Consider the following 15,320-nt stretch of genomic DNA (forward strand, 5'->3'; position numbering starts at 1 on the left):
CAGTAGTGTGAAGTGCTCAGTCCCAGTGCATTACAGTCCTGTCCTCTGTCTAGAGACCTGATCTGACAGGGTATCAAACACCACACAACCATTCATACTCATCCATTTCTCACACACATTATATGTTGTTATATATTATATGTTATTATACATTATATGTTATTATATATTATATGTTATTATATATTATGTGTTATTATATATTATATGTTATTATATATTATGTGTTATTATATATTATATGTTATTATATATTATATGTTATTATATATTATATGTTATTATATATTATATGTTATTTTATATTATGTGTTATTATACAGTATATGTTATTATATATTATATGTTATTATATATGATATGTTATTATATATTATGTGTTATTATACATTATATGTTATTATATATTATGTGTTATTATATATTATATGTTATTATATAAATCAAATCAAATCAAATTGTATTTGTCACATACACATGGTTAGCAGATGTTAATGCGAGTGTAGCGAAATGCTTGTGCTTCTAGTTCCGACAATGCAGTAATAACCAACAAGTAATCTAACTAACAATTCCAAAACTACTGTCTTATACACAGTGTAAGGGGATAAAGAATATGTACATAAGGATATATGAATGAGTGATGGTACAGAGCAGCATAGGCAGGATACAGTAGATGGTATCGAGTACAGTATATACATGAGGTGAGTATGTACACAAAGTGGCATAGTTAAAGTGGCTAGTGATACATGTATTACATAAGGATGCAGTCGATGATATAGAGTACAGTATATACGTGTGCATATGAGATGAATAATGTAGGGTAAGTAACATTATATAAGGTAGCATTGTTTAAAGTGGCTAGTGATATATTTACATCATTTCCCATCAATTCCCATTATTAAAGTGGCTGGAGTTGAGTCAGTGTCAGTGTCAGTGTGTTGGCAGCAGCCACTCAATGTTAGTGGTGGCTGTTTAACAGTCTGATGGCCTTGAGATAGAAGCTGTTTTTCAGTCTCTCGGTCCCAGCTTTGATGCACCTGTGCTGACCTCGCCTTCTGGATGATAGCGGGGTGAACAGGCAGTGGCTCGGGTGGTTGATGTCCTTGATGATCTTTATGGCCTTCCTGTAACATCGGGTGGTGTAGGTGTCCTGGAGGGCAGGTAGTTTGCCCCCGGTGATGCGTTGTGCAGACCTCACTACCCTCTGGAGAGCCTTACGGTTGTGGGTGGAGCAGTTGCCGTTCCAGGCGGTGATACAGCCCGCCAGGATGCTCTCGATTGTGCATCTGTAGAAGTTTGTGAGTGCTTTTGGTGACAAACCAAATTTCTTCAGCCTCCTGAGGTTGAAGAGGCGCTGCTGCGCCTTCTTCACGATGCTGTCTGTGTGAGTGGACCAATTCAGTTTGTCTGTGATGTGTATGCCGAGGAACTTAAAACTTGCTACCCTCTCCACTACTGTTCCATCGATGTGGATAGGGGGGTGTTCCCTCTGCTGTTTCCTGAAGTCCACAATCATCTCCTTAGTTTTGTTGACGTTGAGTGTGAGGTTATTTTCCTGACACCACACTCCGAGGGCCCTCACCTCCTCCCTGTAGGCCGTCTCGTCGTTGTTGGTAATCAAGCCTACCACTGTTGTGTCGTCCGCAAACTTGATGATTGAGTTGGAGGCGTGCGTGGCCACGCAGTCGTGGGTGAACAGGGAGTACAGGAGAGGGCTCAGAACGCACCCTTGTGGGGCCCCAGTGTTGAGGATCAGCAGGGAGGAGATGTTGTTGCCTACCCTCACCACCTGGGGGCGGCCCGTCAGGAAGTCCAGTACCCAGTTGCACAGGGCGGGGTCGAGACCCAGGGTCTCGAGCTTGATGACGAGCTTGGAGGGTACTATGGTGTTGAATGCCGAGCTGTAGTCGATGAACAGCATTCTCACATAGGTATTCCTCTTGTCCAGATGGGTTAGGGCAGTGTGCAGTGTGGTTGAGATTGCATCGTCTGTGGACCTATTTGGGCGGTAAGCAAATTGGAGTGGGTCTAGGGTGTCGGGTAGGGTGTCGGTGATATGGTCCTTGACTAGTCTCTCAAAGCACTTCATGATGACGGAAGTGAGTGCTACGGGGCGGTAGTCGTTTAGCTCAGTTATTATATATCATGTGTTATTATATATTATATGTTATTATATATGATATATTATTATATATTATATGTTATTTTATATTATGTGTTATTATACAGTATATGTTATTATATATTATATGTTATCATACAGTTGAAGTCGAAAGTTTACAGTCATTAAAACTTGTTTTTCAACCACCACAAATTTCTTGGAAAGTCGGTTAAGACATCTACTTTATGCAGGACACAAGTACAATTATTTACAGACAGATTATTTCACTTGTAATTCACTGTATCACAATTCCAGTAGGTCAGCAGTTTACATACACTAAGTTGACTGTGCCTTTAAACAGCTTGGAAAATTCCAGAAAATTATGTCATGGCTTTAGAAGCTTCTGATAGGGTTATTGACATCATTTGAGTCAATTGGAGGTGTACCTGTGAATGTATTTCAAGGCCTACCTTCAACCTCAGTGCCTCTTTGCTAAACATCATGGGAAAATGAAAAGAAATCAGCCAAGACCTCAGAAACAAATTGCAGACCTCAACAAGTCTGGTTCACCATTGGGAGCAATTTCCAAAGGCCTGAAGGTACCAGGTTCATCTGTACAAACAATAGTATGCAATTATAAACACCATGGGACCATGAGGCTGTCATACCGCTCAGGAAGGAGACGTGTTCTGTCTCCTAGAGATGAACATACTGTGGTGCGAAAAGTGAAAATCAATCCCAGAACAGCAGCAAAGGACCCTATGAAGATGTGGAGGAAACAGGTACAAAAGTATCTATATCCACAGTAAAACAAGTCCTATATCGACATAACCTGAAGGGCCGCTCAGCAAGGAACAAGCCACTGCTCCAAAACTGGCATAAAAAAGTCAGACTACGGATTGCAACTGCACATGGGGACAAAGATCGTACTTTTTGGAGAAATGTCCTCTGGTCTGATGAAACAAAAATAGAACTGTTTGGCCATGATGACCATCGTCATGTTTGGAGGAAAAAGGGGGAGGCTTCCAAGCCGAAGAACACCATCCCAACCGTGAAGCACGGGGGTGACAGCATCATGTTGTGGGGGTGCTTTGCTGCAGGAGGGATTGGTGCACTTCACAAAATAGATGGCTCCATGAGAGAGAAAAATGATGTGGATATATTGAAGCAACATCTCAAGACATCAGTCAGGATGTTAAAGCTTGGTCGCAAATGTGTCTTCCAAATGGATAATGACCCCAAGCATACTTCCAAAGTTGTGGCAAAATGGCTTAAGGACAATAAAGTCAAGGTATTGGAGTGGCCATCACAAAGCCCTGACCTCAATCCTATAGAACATTTGTAGGCAGAACTGAAAAAGTGTGTGCGAGCAAGGAGGCCTACAAACCTGACTCAGTTACACCAGCTCTGTCAGGAGGAATGGCCAAAATTCACCCAACTTATTGTGGGAGGCTTGTGGAAGTCTACCCGAAACGTTTGACCCAAGTTAAACAATTTAAAGGCAATGCTACCAAATACTAATTGAGTGTGTAAACGTCTGACCCACTGGGAATGTGATGAAAGAAATAAAAGCTGAAATAAATCATTCTCTCTACTATTATTCTGACATTTCATATTCTTAAAATAAAGTGGTGATCCCAACTGACCTAAAACAGGGAATTTTTACTAGGATTAAATGTCAGAAATTGTGAAAAACTAAGTTTAAATGTATTTGGCTGAGGTGTATGTGAACTTCCGACTTCAACTGTATATTATGTTGTATTATATATTTTGTGTTATTATATATTATGTGTTATTATATATTATGTGTTATTATACAATATTTGTTATTATAGATATTATATGTTATTATATATTATGTGTTATTATACAGTAAATGTTATTTTCTGTTATGTGTTATTATATGTTATGTGTTAATATATTATGTGTTATTATACAGTATATGTTATTATTTATAATGCGTTATTATATATTATATGTTATTATATATTATATGTTATTATATATTATGTGTTACTATATATTATATGTTATTATATATTATATGTTATTTTATATTATGTGTTATTATACAGTATATGTTATTATATATTATGTGTTATTATATATTATATGTTATTATATATTATATGTTATTTTATATGATGTGTTATTATACAGTAAATGTTATTATATATTATGTGTTATTATACAGTATATGTTATTATATATGATGTGTTATTATATATTATATGTTATTATATATTATGTGTTATTATACAGTATATGTTATTATATATTATGTGTTATTATATAATATATGTTACTATATATTATATGTTACTATATATTATATGTTATTATATATTATATGTTATTTTATATTATGTGTTATTATACAGTATATGTTATTATATATTATATGTTATTATATATTATATGTTACTATATATTATATGTTATTATATATTATATGGTACTATACATGATATGTTATTATACATAATATGTTACTATACACTATATGTGTGAAGGTGTGTGTGTGAGTGTATCTGTATATGGCTGTTTGTTTTGGGGGTCTGTGCTAACCTTACCCCCCCCCCCCCCCCCCCCCCCCCCCCCCCCCCCCTACTCCCACTCTCTAGCCCCCCCTCTACTCATCTCCTTACCTATGACATAGAGTGCTCCGGACACCTCCTTGGAGCCGAAGCTGTTGGTGACCTCACAGGCATAGCTGCCGCTGTCCTCCTGCCTGAGGTCACTAATGGTCAGACCTGTGAGGCGCCGCGTCCAGTGGGCATCGGAAGGCAGTGGGCGGCCGTCCTTCAGCCAGCGCACTGTGGGGCTGGGGTACCCTGCTGCAATGCAGGGAAGCTCCACACTCAGACCCGCCCGCACCTCCCCCGCTAGGAAACTGTCCAGGATAGTGGGAGACGACTCTGTGGGGTCTGGAGGAGAGGGGGGAGACAGCTTACACTTTGGACTGGGGAAGGGTGTGGGATGTTGATTAATAACTCACATACTATTTATTCATATTCACAGACATACTGTATATTACACACACAGAACACTGTATACTGGGATTCTGAGAAATATTGACACTGACATACTTTACACACAGTCCTACTCACCCATGACAGACAGCCTGGCTCCATTGCTCTGGCGTGTCTCTCCACTGTATTTGTGCTTGGTGATGCAGCGGTAGGTGGAGAGGGCATCCTCCTTCTGGACATCTGAGATGTACAGAGCACCAAAGGATGTCAGGAAGAACCTGTTAGCTGTTAGAAAGAGAGAGAGAGAGAAAGACAGAGGTAAAACTATTTAACAAAGCCTCAAAATAACTAAACATCCTCAACGAACAACTTAGTCAGCGCAGAGTGACTGAAATATACAGATCCTTGGCAACCTGTCATTGCCAAGAGGAAACACACTGAACTCTCTGTCAAACATGCAATATAATCACATTGTGAAACACTTTGGTCAGTCAAAAATGGTCAAACACTCATCACATACAGTACAGTCTTTATCACCATCTCTACTCCAGTAATGTTATCATTGTTGTGGTGGTTATAGAACACAACAAGATGAGCCCAGGTCTGGTAAGTGGGTCAGTGTGTGATGTACCCTGCCAGACTGTGCCCTATTTTCAGCCTGTGCCAATCTGACAGGCCCTGCCCACTTATTGAAGTGGTAGAAGGGGAGAGAGGGGGAGAGGGAGAGAGAGATAGAAGGAGAGAGAGAGTAGGAGAGAGGGAGAGATAGGGAGAAAGGAGAGAGGGAGAGCAGGTGAGAGGGTGAGAAAGGGATAAAGGCAGAGAGAGGGAGAGAGAGGGAGACAGAGGAGAGAGAGGGAGAGAGGGAGAGAGGGAGAGAGAGGGAAAGTGGGAAAGAGAGGGAGAGTGGGAGAGAGAGGAGAAAGGGAGAGAGAGGGAGAGAGGAGAGAGCAGAGGGAGAGAGAAGAGAAGAGAGGGAGAGAGGGAGATAGGAGAGAGGGAGAGCGAGAGAGAGAGAAGGAAAGAGGGGAGAAGGGAGAGAGGGAGAGAGGGAGACTGTGCAGGCTGACAGACTGTGTGTGTGTTGAGGGTAGGGGTACAGGGGCTGTAATTTCACAGTCAGCCCTTGTTTGCACCCCTGAATTAAGCCTTACAGGATAATGTGCACTTTAAGATTTCAACCCCCATAACACCAACCGCCACGCTGTCACAACACACTGACATGTAGACAGAGAGGGAGAGAGAGAGAGAGAGAGAGAGAGAGAGAGAGAGAGAGAGAGAGAGAGAGAGAGAGAGAGAGAGAGAGAGAGAGAGAGAGAGAGAGAGAGAGAGAGAGAGAGAAAGTGGGATAGAACTAGGGAAAGAGAGATCTGTCACAAACAGATGCTGTGGAGACACCTCCAAAACAGGAGCCATCTTAATCACATGATCTCCTCCACTATCCACCCATCTTAATTGTTTCTCTTGTTTATTCAATTTCTCTATCTTTAATCATCTCTCTCGATCTATCCGTCTTAGCCCTCACAATCACTTTTTCCCCTTACACACTCTCTCTTTCCTTCCTCTATCTCTTCCTCTCTCTCTCTCCCTCACGTTCTCTCTCTCTCTCTCTGTCTCTCGTCTCCCTTTCTGTCTGTTGTTAAGCAGAGTGGCAGACAGAGTAAAATATTAATTACTAAATCACTGTACTCCCCAAAATTCTATTCATGCTGACTTGACTGTATAAAGTGAGAAGCAAGCCAATGTGATGCACCAGATAAAGAGCCAGTTCACCACATTCCCTCTTCTAGCCTGCTGGTCTGCTACCCTGTTACGCTGCTACCCTGTTACGCTTCTACCCTGCTACCTTGTTACGCTGCTACCCTGTTACCCTACTACCCTGTTACGCTTCTAACCTGTTACGCTTCTACCCTGTTACGCTGCTACCCTGCTACCATGTTACGCTGCTACCCTGTTTGTCTTCTACCCTGCTACACTGTTACCCTTATACCCTGCTACACTGTTACCCTTCTACCCTGCTACCCTGTTACGCTTCTACCCTGCTACACTGTTACCCTTCTACCCTGTAACCCTGCTACCCTGTTACGCTGCTACACTGTTACCCTGTTACACTTCTACCCTGTTACCCTGCTACACTGTTACGCTTCTACCCTGTTACGCTGCTACCCTGTTACCCTGCTACCCTGTTATGCTGCTACCCTGTTACGCTGCTACCCTGTTACCCTGCTACCCTGTTACCCTGTTACCCTGTTACCTTGCTAACCTGTTACACTGTTACCCTGTTACGCTGCTACCCTGTTACCCTGCTACACTGTTACCCTGTTACCCTGCTACACTGTTACCCTGTTACCCTGCTACACTGTTACCCTGTTATCCTGCTACACTGTTACCCTATTACCCCGCTACCCTGTTACCTTGCTAACCTGCTACACTGTTACCCTACTACTCTGCTACCCTGTTACGCTTCTACCCTGCTACCCATCTAACCTGTTACCCTGCTAACCTGTTATGCTGCTACCCTGCCACCCATCTACCCTGCTACCTTGTTACCCTGCTACCATGTTACCCTGCTACTCACCGGCCTGTTGCTCTCTGTTGGGCTTGTCAGTCAAGGACACACTAGGTCAGCAGAGAACAAGCAGGGTGTGAAAGATTAAAGGCAAGGTGGAGCAGAAGAAGGAAGAGCAGGAGGAGAAAAGTGAGTGTGTGTGTTCATACAGTATGTGTGTCTGTGTGTGAGACGGAATAACAAAAAAGCGTGGGCACCTCTCTATGTCTCTATGTGTATGTGCGTGTCTGTGTGTGTGTATGTCAATGAATACTGTAATTATGTGGGTTAGACTGCTGAGCTTGGGGCTTGTTGTCAAACACAGGACAGGAAGGCCTGCTGGTGGGCTTCCCTGTCAAAATCACACTGCTTTCAAGTCAGCCTGGAACACACTACAAAACCTATAGACATGCTGTTGGGTAGCAGGCAGAATCTGGGAGGGTTGTATGAGGAGAGAGAGGAGAGGGAGAACAACTAAAATAAGGATGGAGAGAGATGGGGAGAGATATGGGGGAAGCAACTGAGAGAGAGATATCCAACCAAAAACATAGAGACCCAGAAAACCTGAGACTACGCCTTCACTACAGTGAATCACTAAAACAATACAGAAATACACTACTGAAAAAGAAGGAACAGCACGTCAGAAATCAGCTCAATGTAGTTGAAGAATCCATAGAATCAAACCACTTCTGGGAAAATAGGAAAACTCTAAACAAACAACAACATGAAGAGTTATCTATACAAAACGGAGATGTGTGGATAAACCCCTTCACCAATCTTTTTGGCTCAATAACAAAGAACAAACAGCTAAAATATTTACAAGATCAAATACAAATCTTAGAATCTGATCACCCCAATCCACAAAAGTGGAGACAAATTTGACCCCAATAACTACTGTGTGTCACGCCTGCTCCAGCTCTTCCCCCTTGGCACTTGGCGCCAGGCTGCCCTGCATTACGCACTCCCGCCCCCATCATTACTCGCACCTGCCGTCCCTCGTCACGCGCGTCAGCGATATTGGACTCAATCACCTGTTCATTACCTCCCCTGTATGTGTCAGTTCCCTGCTCTGTTCCCCGTTGCTGCATTGATTGCCGTCTGTCTTTGTGTTTCCCAGTGCTGACGTTGTTCCTATTCCGTTGCATGTCCGTTCCTAATTAAACATCCCCGTATCTGCTTCTCTTCTGCAGCATCGTTCCTTACACCATGGGATATGCGTCAACAGCAACCTTGGGAAAATCTTGAGCATTATCATTAACAGCAGATTTGTACATTTCCTCAGTGAAAACAAATGTCAAATTGGCTTTTGCCAAATTACCGTACGACAAACCACGTATTCACCCTCATTGACAAACAAACAAACCAAAACAAAGTCTTCTCGTGCTTTGCTGATTTCAAAAAAGCTTATGACTCAATTCGGCATGAGAGTCTGCTAACTAGAATGCTATTTGGCCCTAAACAGAGAGTACACAGTGGCAGAATACCTGACCACTGTGACTGACCCAAACTTAAGAAAAGCTTTGACTATGTATAGACTCAGTGAGCATAGCCTTGCTATTGAGAAAGGCCACCGTAGGCACACATGGCTCTCAAGAGAAGAAGGCTATGTGCCCACTGCCCACAAAATGAGGTGGAAACTGAGCTGCACTTCCTAACCTCCTGCCCAATGTATGACCATATTAGAGAGACATATTTCCCTCAGATTACACAGATCCACAAAGAATTCGAAAACAAATCCAATTTTGATAAACTCCCATATCTACTGGGTGAAATTCCACAGTGTGCCATCACAGCAGCATGATTTGTGACCTGTTGCCACAAGAAAAGGGCAACCAGTGAAGAACAAACAGCATTGTAAATACAACCCATATTTATGCTTATTTATTTTCCCTTATGTACTTTAACCATTTGTACATTGTTACAACGCTGTATATATATATAATATGACATTTGTAATGTCTTTATTGTTTTGAAACTTCTATATGTGCAATGTTTACTGTTAATTTTTATTGTTTATTTCACTTTTGTATATTATCTACCTCACTTGCTTTGGCAATGTTAACACATTTCCCATGCCAATAAAGCCCCTTGAATTGAATTGAATTGAATTGACAGAGAGAGAAGTTGAGAGAGAGAGAGAGAGAGAGAGAGGTTGAGAGAGAGAGAGAGAGAGAGAGGGGTTAAGAGAGAGAGAGAGAGGGAGAGAGAGAGAGGTTGAGAGAGAGAGAGAGAGAGAGAGAGAGGTTGAGAGAGAGAGATAGAGATATACACACAGAGAACCAGAGAGAGAGAGAGATAGAGAGAGAGACAGTGTGTGTGTGTAACGTCAGCAGTAGGGTAGGGTGTGGGTCTGAGCCAGTGTATGTGACTGTGTGAAAGTGTGTTTGAGTCAGTAGCAGCCTCGTTTCCTCACATGCAAATGAAGACAGCGGCACACAGCTAACGAGGCCCATATTTCCACTTCCTCACTGGGGCCATTATTTATTGATGTTCTGCGTCTTTCCCCCCTCCCTCCCGCTCTCGCACTTTCTTCCCTCTCTCCCTGTTGCTAGGGGCTGCTTCCCATCCTGCGGGTACCTCTGTGACGATGTTTGGGGTGCAGTCGCTCGCTAACTCGCCCGCCCCTCCCCTACTTCACTGTAGGCAAACAGACAGAGAGGCACCAAAACACACACGAGTGCACGCACACACACACACACACACACTAGTGGGTCAAAGTTCAGGCATCTTTGTATTGGTAAATAATTAGAGTGAGTGTGGTACTCAAAATCTCAAAAAGGAAGGGATGATTTAAAGTTCCATAGATGTGGAAGTGTCTTAGAGAGGATATTCATAGTTTGACATTAGATATCTGTCTTCCCCTGCCCCCCCTCTTCAACAGAGAAAGAGTTGGAGGGAAGGGAAGAGGGTGGGAGAAGGTGGGAAGAGAGAGGGGGATAAACAACGGATGAAAGAGAAGGGACTGTCACTGAGAGAAGAAAGAAAGAAGAAACTGAGTGGATTTGGGAGACATTCTGTCTGTAGTGCTGGAACATGCTCGCATACAGAAATACACTCACACGTACACATACTCAAACACACACACACACACACACACACACACACACACACACACACACACACACACACACACACACACACAGGCATGAGCCTCAGCAGGTTTAAAATAGAATAAGAGAACACTGGCCCTAGCTATAAAAAAAAACTGAATAAAAAACAGCACTGCAATTATATCAGCACCATCTACAGGGTATCAGCACACTAAAAACAGAGAACAGAGTGATTACTATAGTAAAGAGTGAATCAACTGACTGAATCAGCACCACGGACAGTAAATCATTCCAATAAAGAGTGAATCACAGACAGAGAATCACTCCAATAGAAAGTGAATCAACCTACTGAATGAACACCATGGACAGAGAATCACTCCAATAGAAAGTGAATCAACCTACTGAATCAGCACCATGGACAGAGAATCACTACAATAGAGAGTGAATCAACCTACTGAACTAGCACCATGGACAGAGAATCACTCCAATAGAGAGTGAATCAACAAAGAGTGAATCATAGATAAAGGTGACTGGGAAGAGAATAGGGGAAGAGAGCTGAGCCAAGGATAGAGTAGATAACAGCTCAGCCACATTGTAGTGTGCTCCAATCATATTGTTAACATATCCACAAAGCTATACTAACCCATGAATGGAATAGAATAGGTGCTGTGTCTGAATTCAAAATTAGACCCCACAACACTCCCTCCCCCTTTCTCGCTTTCTCCACTCCCCCCTTTCTCCTGGTGCATTAAAAGGCTGAAGTAGTAGCAGGTGTCAGCCAATTAAATATATACACCTCCCACCCCCCACCCCCTCCACTAATGCACAATTTATCAATGGTGCCCTCTTCACTCCTCTCAATTCACATTCAAAGCAGCTTTATTGGCAACACCGATGTGTTATAACTAATCCTGCTGTGTTAGCCCCGCCCCTTTCCATCTAGCACACAAAAGGCTCTTTGTTAGCATGACCACACAGTTCAGTCATGTCAGGATTAACGCAGAAACCTTCACTATCAGTCATATCTACAGAATGAGTGAGGGATATCTGAATCTCTCTCTCTCCCTCTGCCGATCTATGGTGGGCAGTAAGGGCTGGGGGTTGGAAAGATAGAAAAAGACATGAGCTTTGTCATATTTTCATTAAAAAGCTACGCTTCACCGTCTCGTTCTAACTACAGCCCTCTCCCCTAACTAATCCTGACCGCTTACCTCATCCCTCAATCATCCTTCCTTCTCTTCCTCCTTCTCTCCTCTCCTCTCCTCTCCTCTGGTCTGTTTGTTGATGAAACTATGACCTACAGACAACCCCCCAGACTCTATTCTTTAACTCTACTAACATTTACAATGAGCAATGAGGAGGAGGAGGATGGGGAGAGAGAGGGGGTAACAGTCTATAAGTGGAGGAGGAGACAGAGAGAGGGGGAGGAGGAGAGAACGAGGGAGATAGATAGAGGGGTACAAGACAGAGGGAGAGGGTACAGTCCAGTTGTTTCCACTACATTGGGAACTCGTCTCTTCTGCTCCACTGGCTGCTCTGTCCCAATTTAACCAGTGTGACTTTAAATAGGGGGGAGGGGTCAGCGACCCCACACAGAGACTGATAGGCCATTGTGCAGGAAAACATTAGAATTTGCCTAGTAAATAAAGGTTAAATAAATAAAAAAGGACACAACATCCCCATAAACCACTATACAGTGGGGAGAACAAGTATTTGATACACTGCCGATTTTGCAGGTTTTCCTTCTTACAAAGCATGTAGAGGTCTGTAATTTTTATCATAGGTACACTTCAACTGTAACAGACGGAATCTAAAACAAAAATCCAGAAAATCACATTGTATGATTTTTAAGTAATTCATTTGCATTTTATTGCATGACATAAGTATTTGATCACCTACCAACCAGTAAGAATTCTGTCTCTCACAGGCCTGTTAGTTTTTCTGTAAGAAGCCCTCCTGTTCTCCACTCATTACCTGTTTGAACTGCACTTGTTTGAACTCGTTACCTGTATAAAAGACACCTGTCCACACACTCAATCAAACAGACTCCAACCTCTCCACAATGGCCAAGACCAGAGCGCTGTGTAAGGACATCAGGGATAAAATTGTAGACCTGTACAAGGCTGGGATGGGCTACAGGACAATAGGCAAGCAGCTTGGTGAGAAGGCAACAACTGTTGGGGCAATTATTAGAAAATGGAAGAAGTTCAAGATGATGGTCAATCACCCTCAGTCTGGGGCTCCATGCAAGATCTCATCTCGAGGGGCATCAATGATCATGAGGAAGGTGAGGGATCAGCCCAGAACTACACTGCAGGACCTGGTCAATGACATGAAGAGAGCTTGGACCACAGTCTCAAAGAAAACCATTAGTAACACACTTCGCCGTCATGGATTAAAATCCTGCAGCGCACGCAAGGTCCCCCTGCTCAAGCCAGCGCATGTCCAGGCCCGTCTGAAGTTTGCCAATGACCATCTGGATGACCCAGAGGAGGAATGGGAGAAAGTTATACCTTTTTGGTCTAAACTCCACTTGCCGTGTTTGGAGGAAGAAGAAGGATGAGTACAACTCCAAGAACCCCATCCCAACCTTGAAGCATGGAGGTGGAAACATCATTCTTTGGGGATGCTTTTCTGCAAAGCGGACAGGACGACTGCACCATATTGAGGGGAGGATGAATGGGGCCATGTATCGCGAGATCTTGGCCAACAACCTCCTTCCCACAGTAAGAGCATTGAAGATGGGTCGTGGCTGGGTCTTCCAGCATGACAACGACCCGAAACACACAGCCAGGGCAACTAAGGAGTGGCTCCGTAAGAAGCATCTCAAGGTCCTGACGTGGCCTAGCTAGTCTCCAGACCTGAACCCAATAGAAAATCTTTGGAGGGAACTGAAAGTCTGTGTGTGTGCAAACCTAGTCAAGAACTACAGGAAACTTATGATCTCTGTAATTGCAAACAAAGGTTTCTGTACCAAATATTAAGTTCTGCTTTTCTGATGTATCAAATACTTATGTCATGCAATAAAATGCAAATTAATTACTTAAAAATCATACAATGTGATTTTCTGGATTTTTAAATTCAGTCTGTCACAGTTGAAGTGTACCTATGATAAAAATGACAGACCTCTACATGCTTTGTAAGTAGGAAAGCCTGTAAAATCGGCAGTGTATCAAATACTTGTTCTCCCCACTGTATCTATACTGTAGAAACTACAGGCCAAGGACATATGCACTGCCTTACAGATGATGGATCTTAATTTGAGTCAGTTTGCTAAAGCAGGAAGATAATCCTGCAGCAACAAGAAATTTGAATTATTATGTTGATTATAATAAATTAGGGGTTGATAAATGTTTATTGAGGGAAAATTAAGTCTGAAAATTCAAAACGGAAATTACAACTTCAGAAGCCTTTTTAAACCTCAAATATACTTCAAGTTTAAAATGTTGTCATGCAACAGGGTGATCAAATTAAGATCCTACCTAAATACTGTATAAATACCTAATCAGGGGCACACGAAAAATTACTGTACAGAAAAATAGTCGAGGGTCACAGTGTCATTGCAGACAACTATAGACACAGATAAAAGGGCTATAGGACACCCCTTTAAAGACTACAGGGACCTTATAAACACCTAGTAACAGACAAAGAGGATAGATATATAAAGCAGACCTATAAATATCAGAGGGAGAGACGTGGAAACAGGGCTACATAATTCATGATGTGTGTTTCAAGTGCCTGGTAACATCTGGGAGGGCAGTGCTAATGTGAGTCCCTGGAGAGCGCACACACACACGAGCAACAACAGTTGACAACACTTTACATTTTAGTAATTTAGCAGACGCTCTTATCCAGAGCAACATATAGGAGGAATTAGGGTTAAGTGCCTTGCCCAAGGGCACATCGACAGAGCTTTAACCTAGTCGGCTCGGGGATTCAAACCATCCTTTTGGTTACTGGCCCAAAGCTCTTCCCGCTAGGCTACCTGCTGCTCCACAACACACACACACACACACACACACACACACACACACACACACAGTAAACTGAAACTGTACATACATTTGCAATAGCTGTAGGATGAACAGATCTCAGTAAGTAAAAACATCCCACAGTCACTGACCATTGCCCCCTCCTCCTTGATTTAGAGGGAGGGAGCGAGACGACCACATGGTGTGTGTGTGTGTGTGTGTGTGTGTGTGTGTGTGTGTGTGTGTGTGTGTTGTGCTGTGCCTTAGCCTAGTCAATGGCCTGGGGCAGTGTGCTGCATTAGCTGCACTGAGTGAGCTGACTGGTCCATCCCTATTAGAGCTCTGGTGGCAGAGGAGTGTCACAACCCAGCCAAGAGGGACAGATCTCACTCAATCTCTCTTTCTACCTCTCCTTCTCTTTCTATTTCTCACACAAACAAAGTAAGTCGACAGAGACTGCATGGATAGAGACTGCGAGGCACTCATTGGCCAGAGACAGACCTCAAATGCACCACAGAGCACACACCGACAGAGCACACACCGACAGAGCACACACCGACAGAGCACACACCGACAGAGCACACACCCGACAGAGCACACACCGACAGAGCACACACCGACAGAGCACACACCGACAGAGCACACACCGACAGAGCACACACCGACAGAGCACACACC

The 15,320-nt window shown here is 43.1% G+C and overlaps 1 protein-coding gene across 2 annotated transcripts in view; it reads right to left on the reverse strand.

Moving 5' to 3' along the window:
* LOC110533100 (Down syndrome cell adhesion molecule-like protein 1 homolog) overlaps positions 1–15,320 on the reverse strand; it is a 194,009-nt gene that overhangs the window by 119,552 nt on the left and 59,137 nt on the right. For both annotated transcript variants that reach the window (XM_036990185.1, XM_036990184.1), the window contains exons 4-5: positions 5,212–5,358; positions 4,750–5,028 (exon numbers count right to left, since the gene is read on the reverse strand). In XM_036990185.1, coding sequence (XP_036846080.1) covers positions 4,750–5,028; positions 5,212–5,358 — 426 coding nt within the window. The remainder of the gene's footprint in view (positions 1–4,749; positions 5,029–5,211; positions 5,359–15,320) is intronic.

The sequence above is a fragment of the Oncorhynchus mykiss genome, chromosome 10, assembly GCF_013265735.2.
Source record: "Oncorhynchus mykiss isolate Arlee chromosome 10, USDA_OmykA_1.1, whole genome shotgun sequence".
In the NCBI taxonomy this organism is placed as follows: domain Eukaryota; kingdom Metazoa; phylum Chordata; class Actinopteri; order Salmoniformes; family Salmonidae; genus Oncorhynchus; species Oncorhynchus mykiss.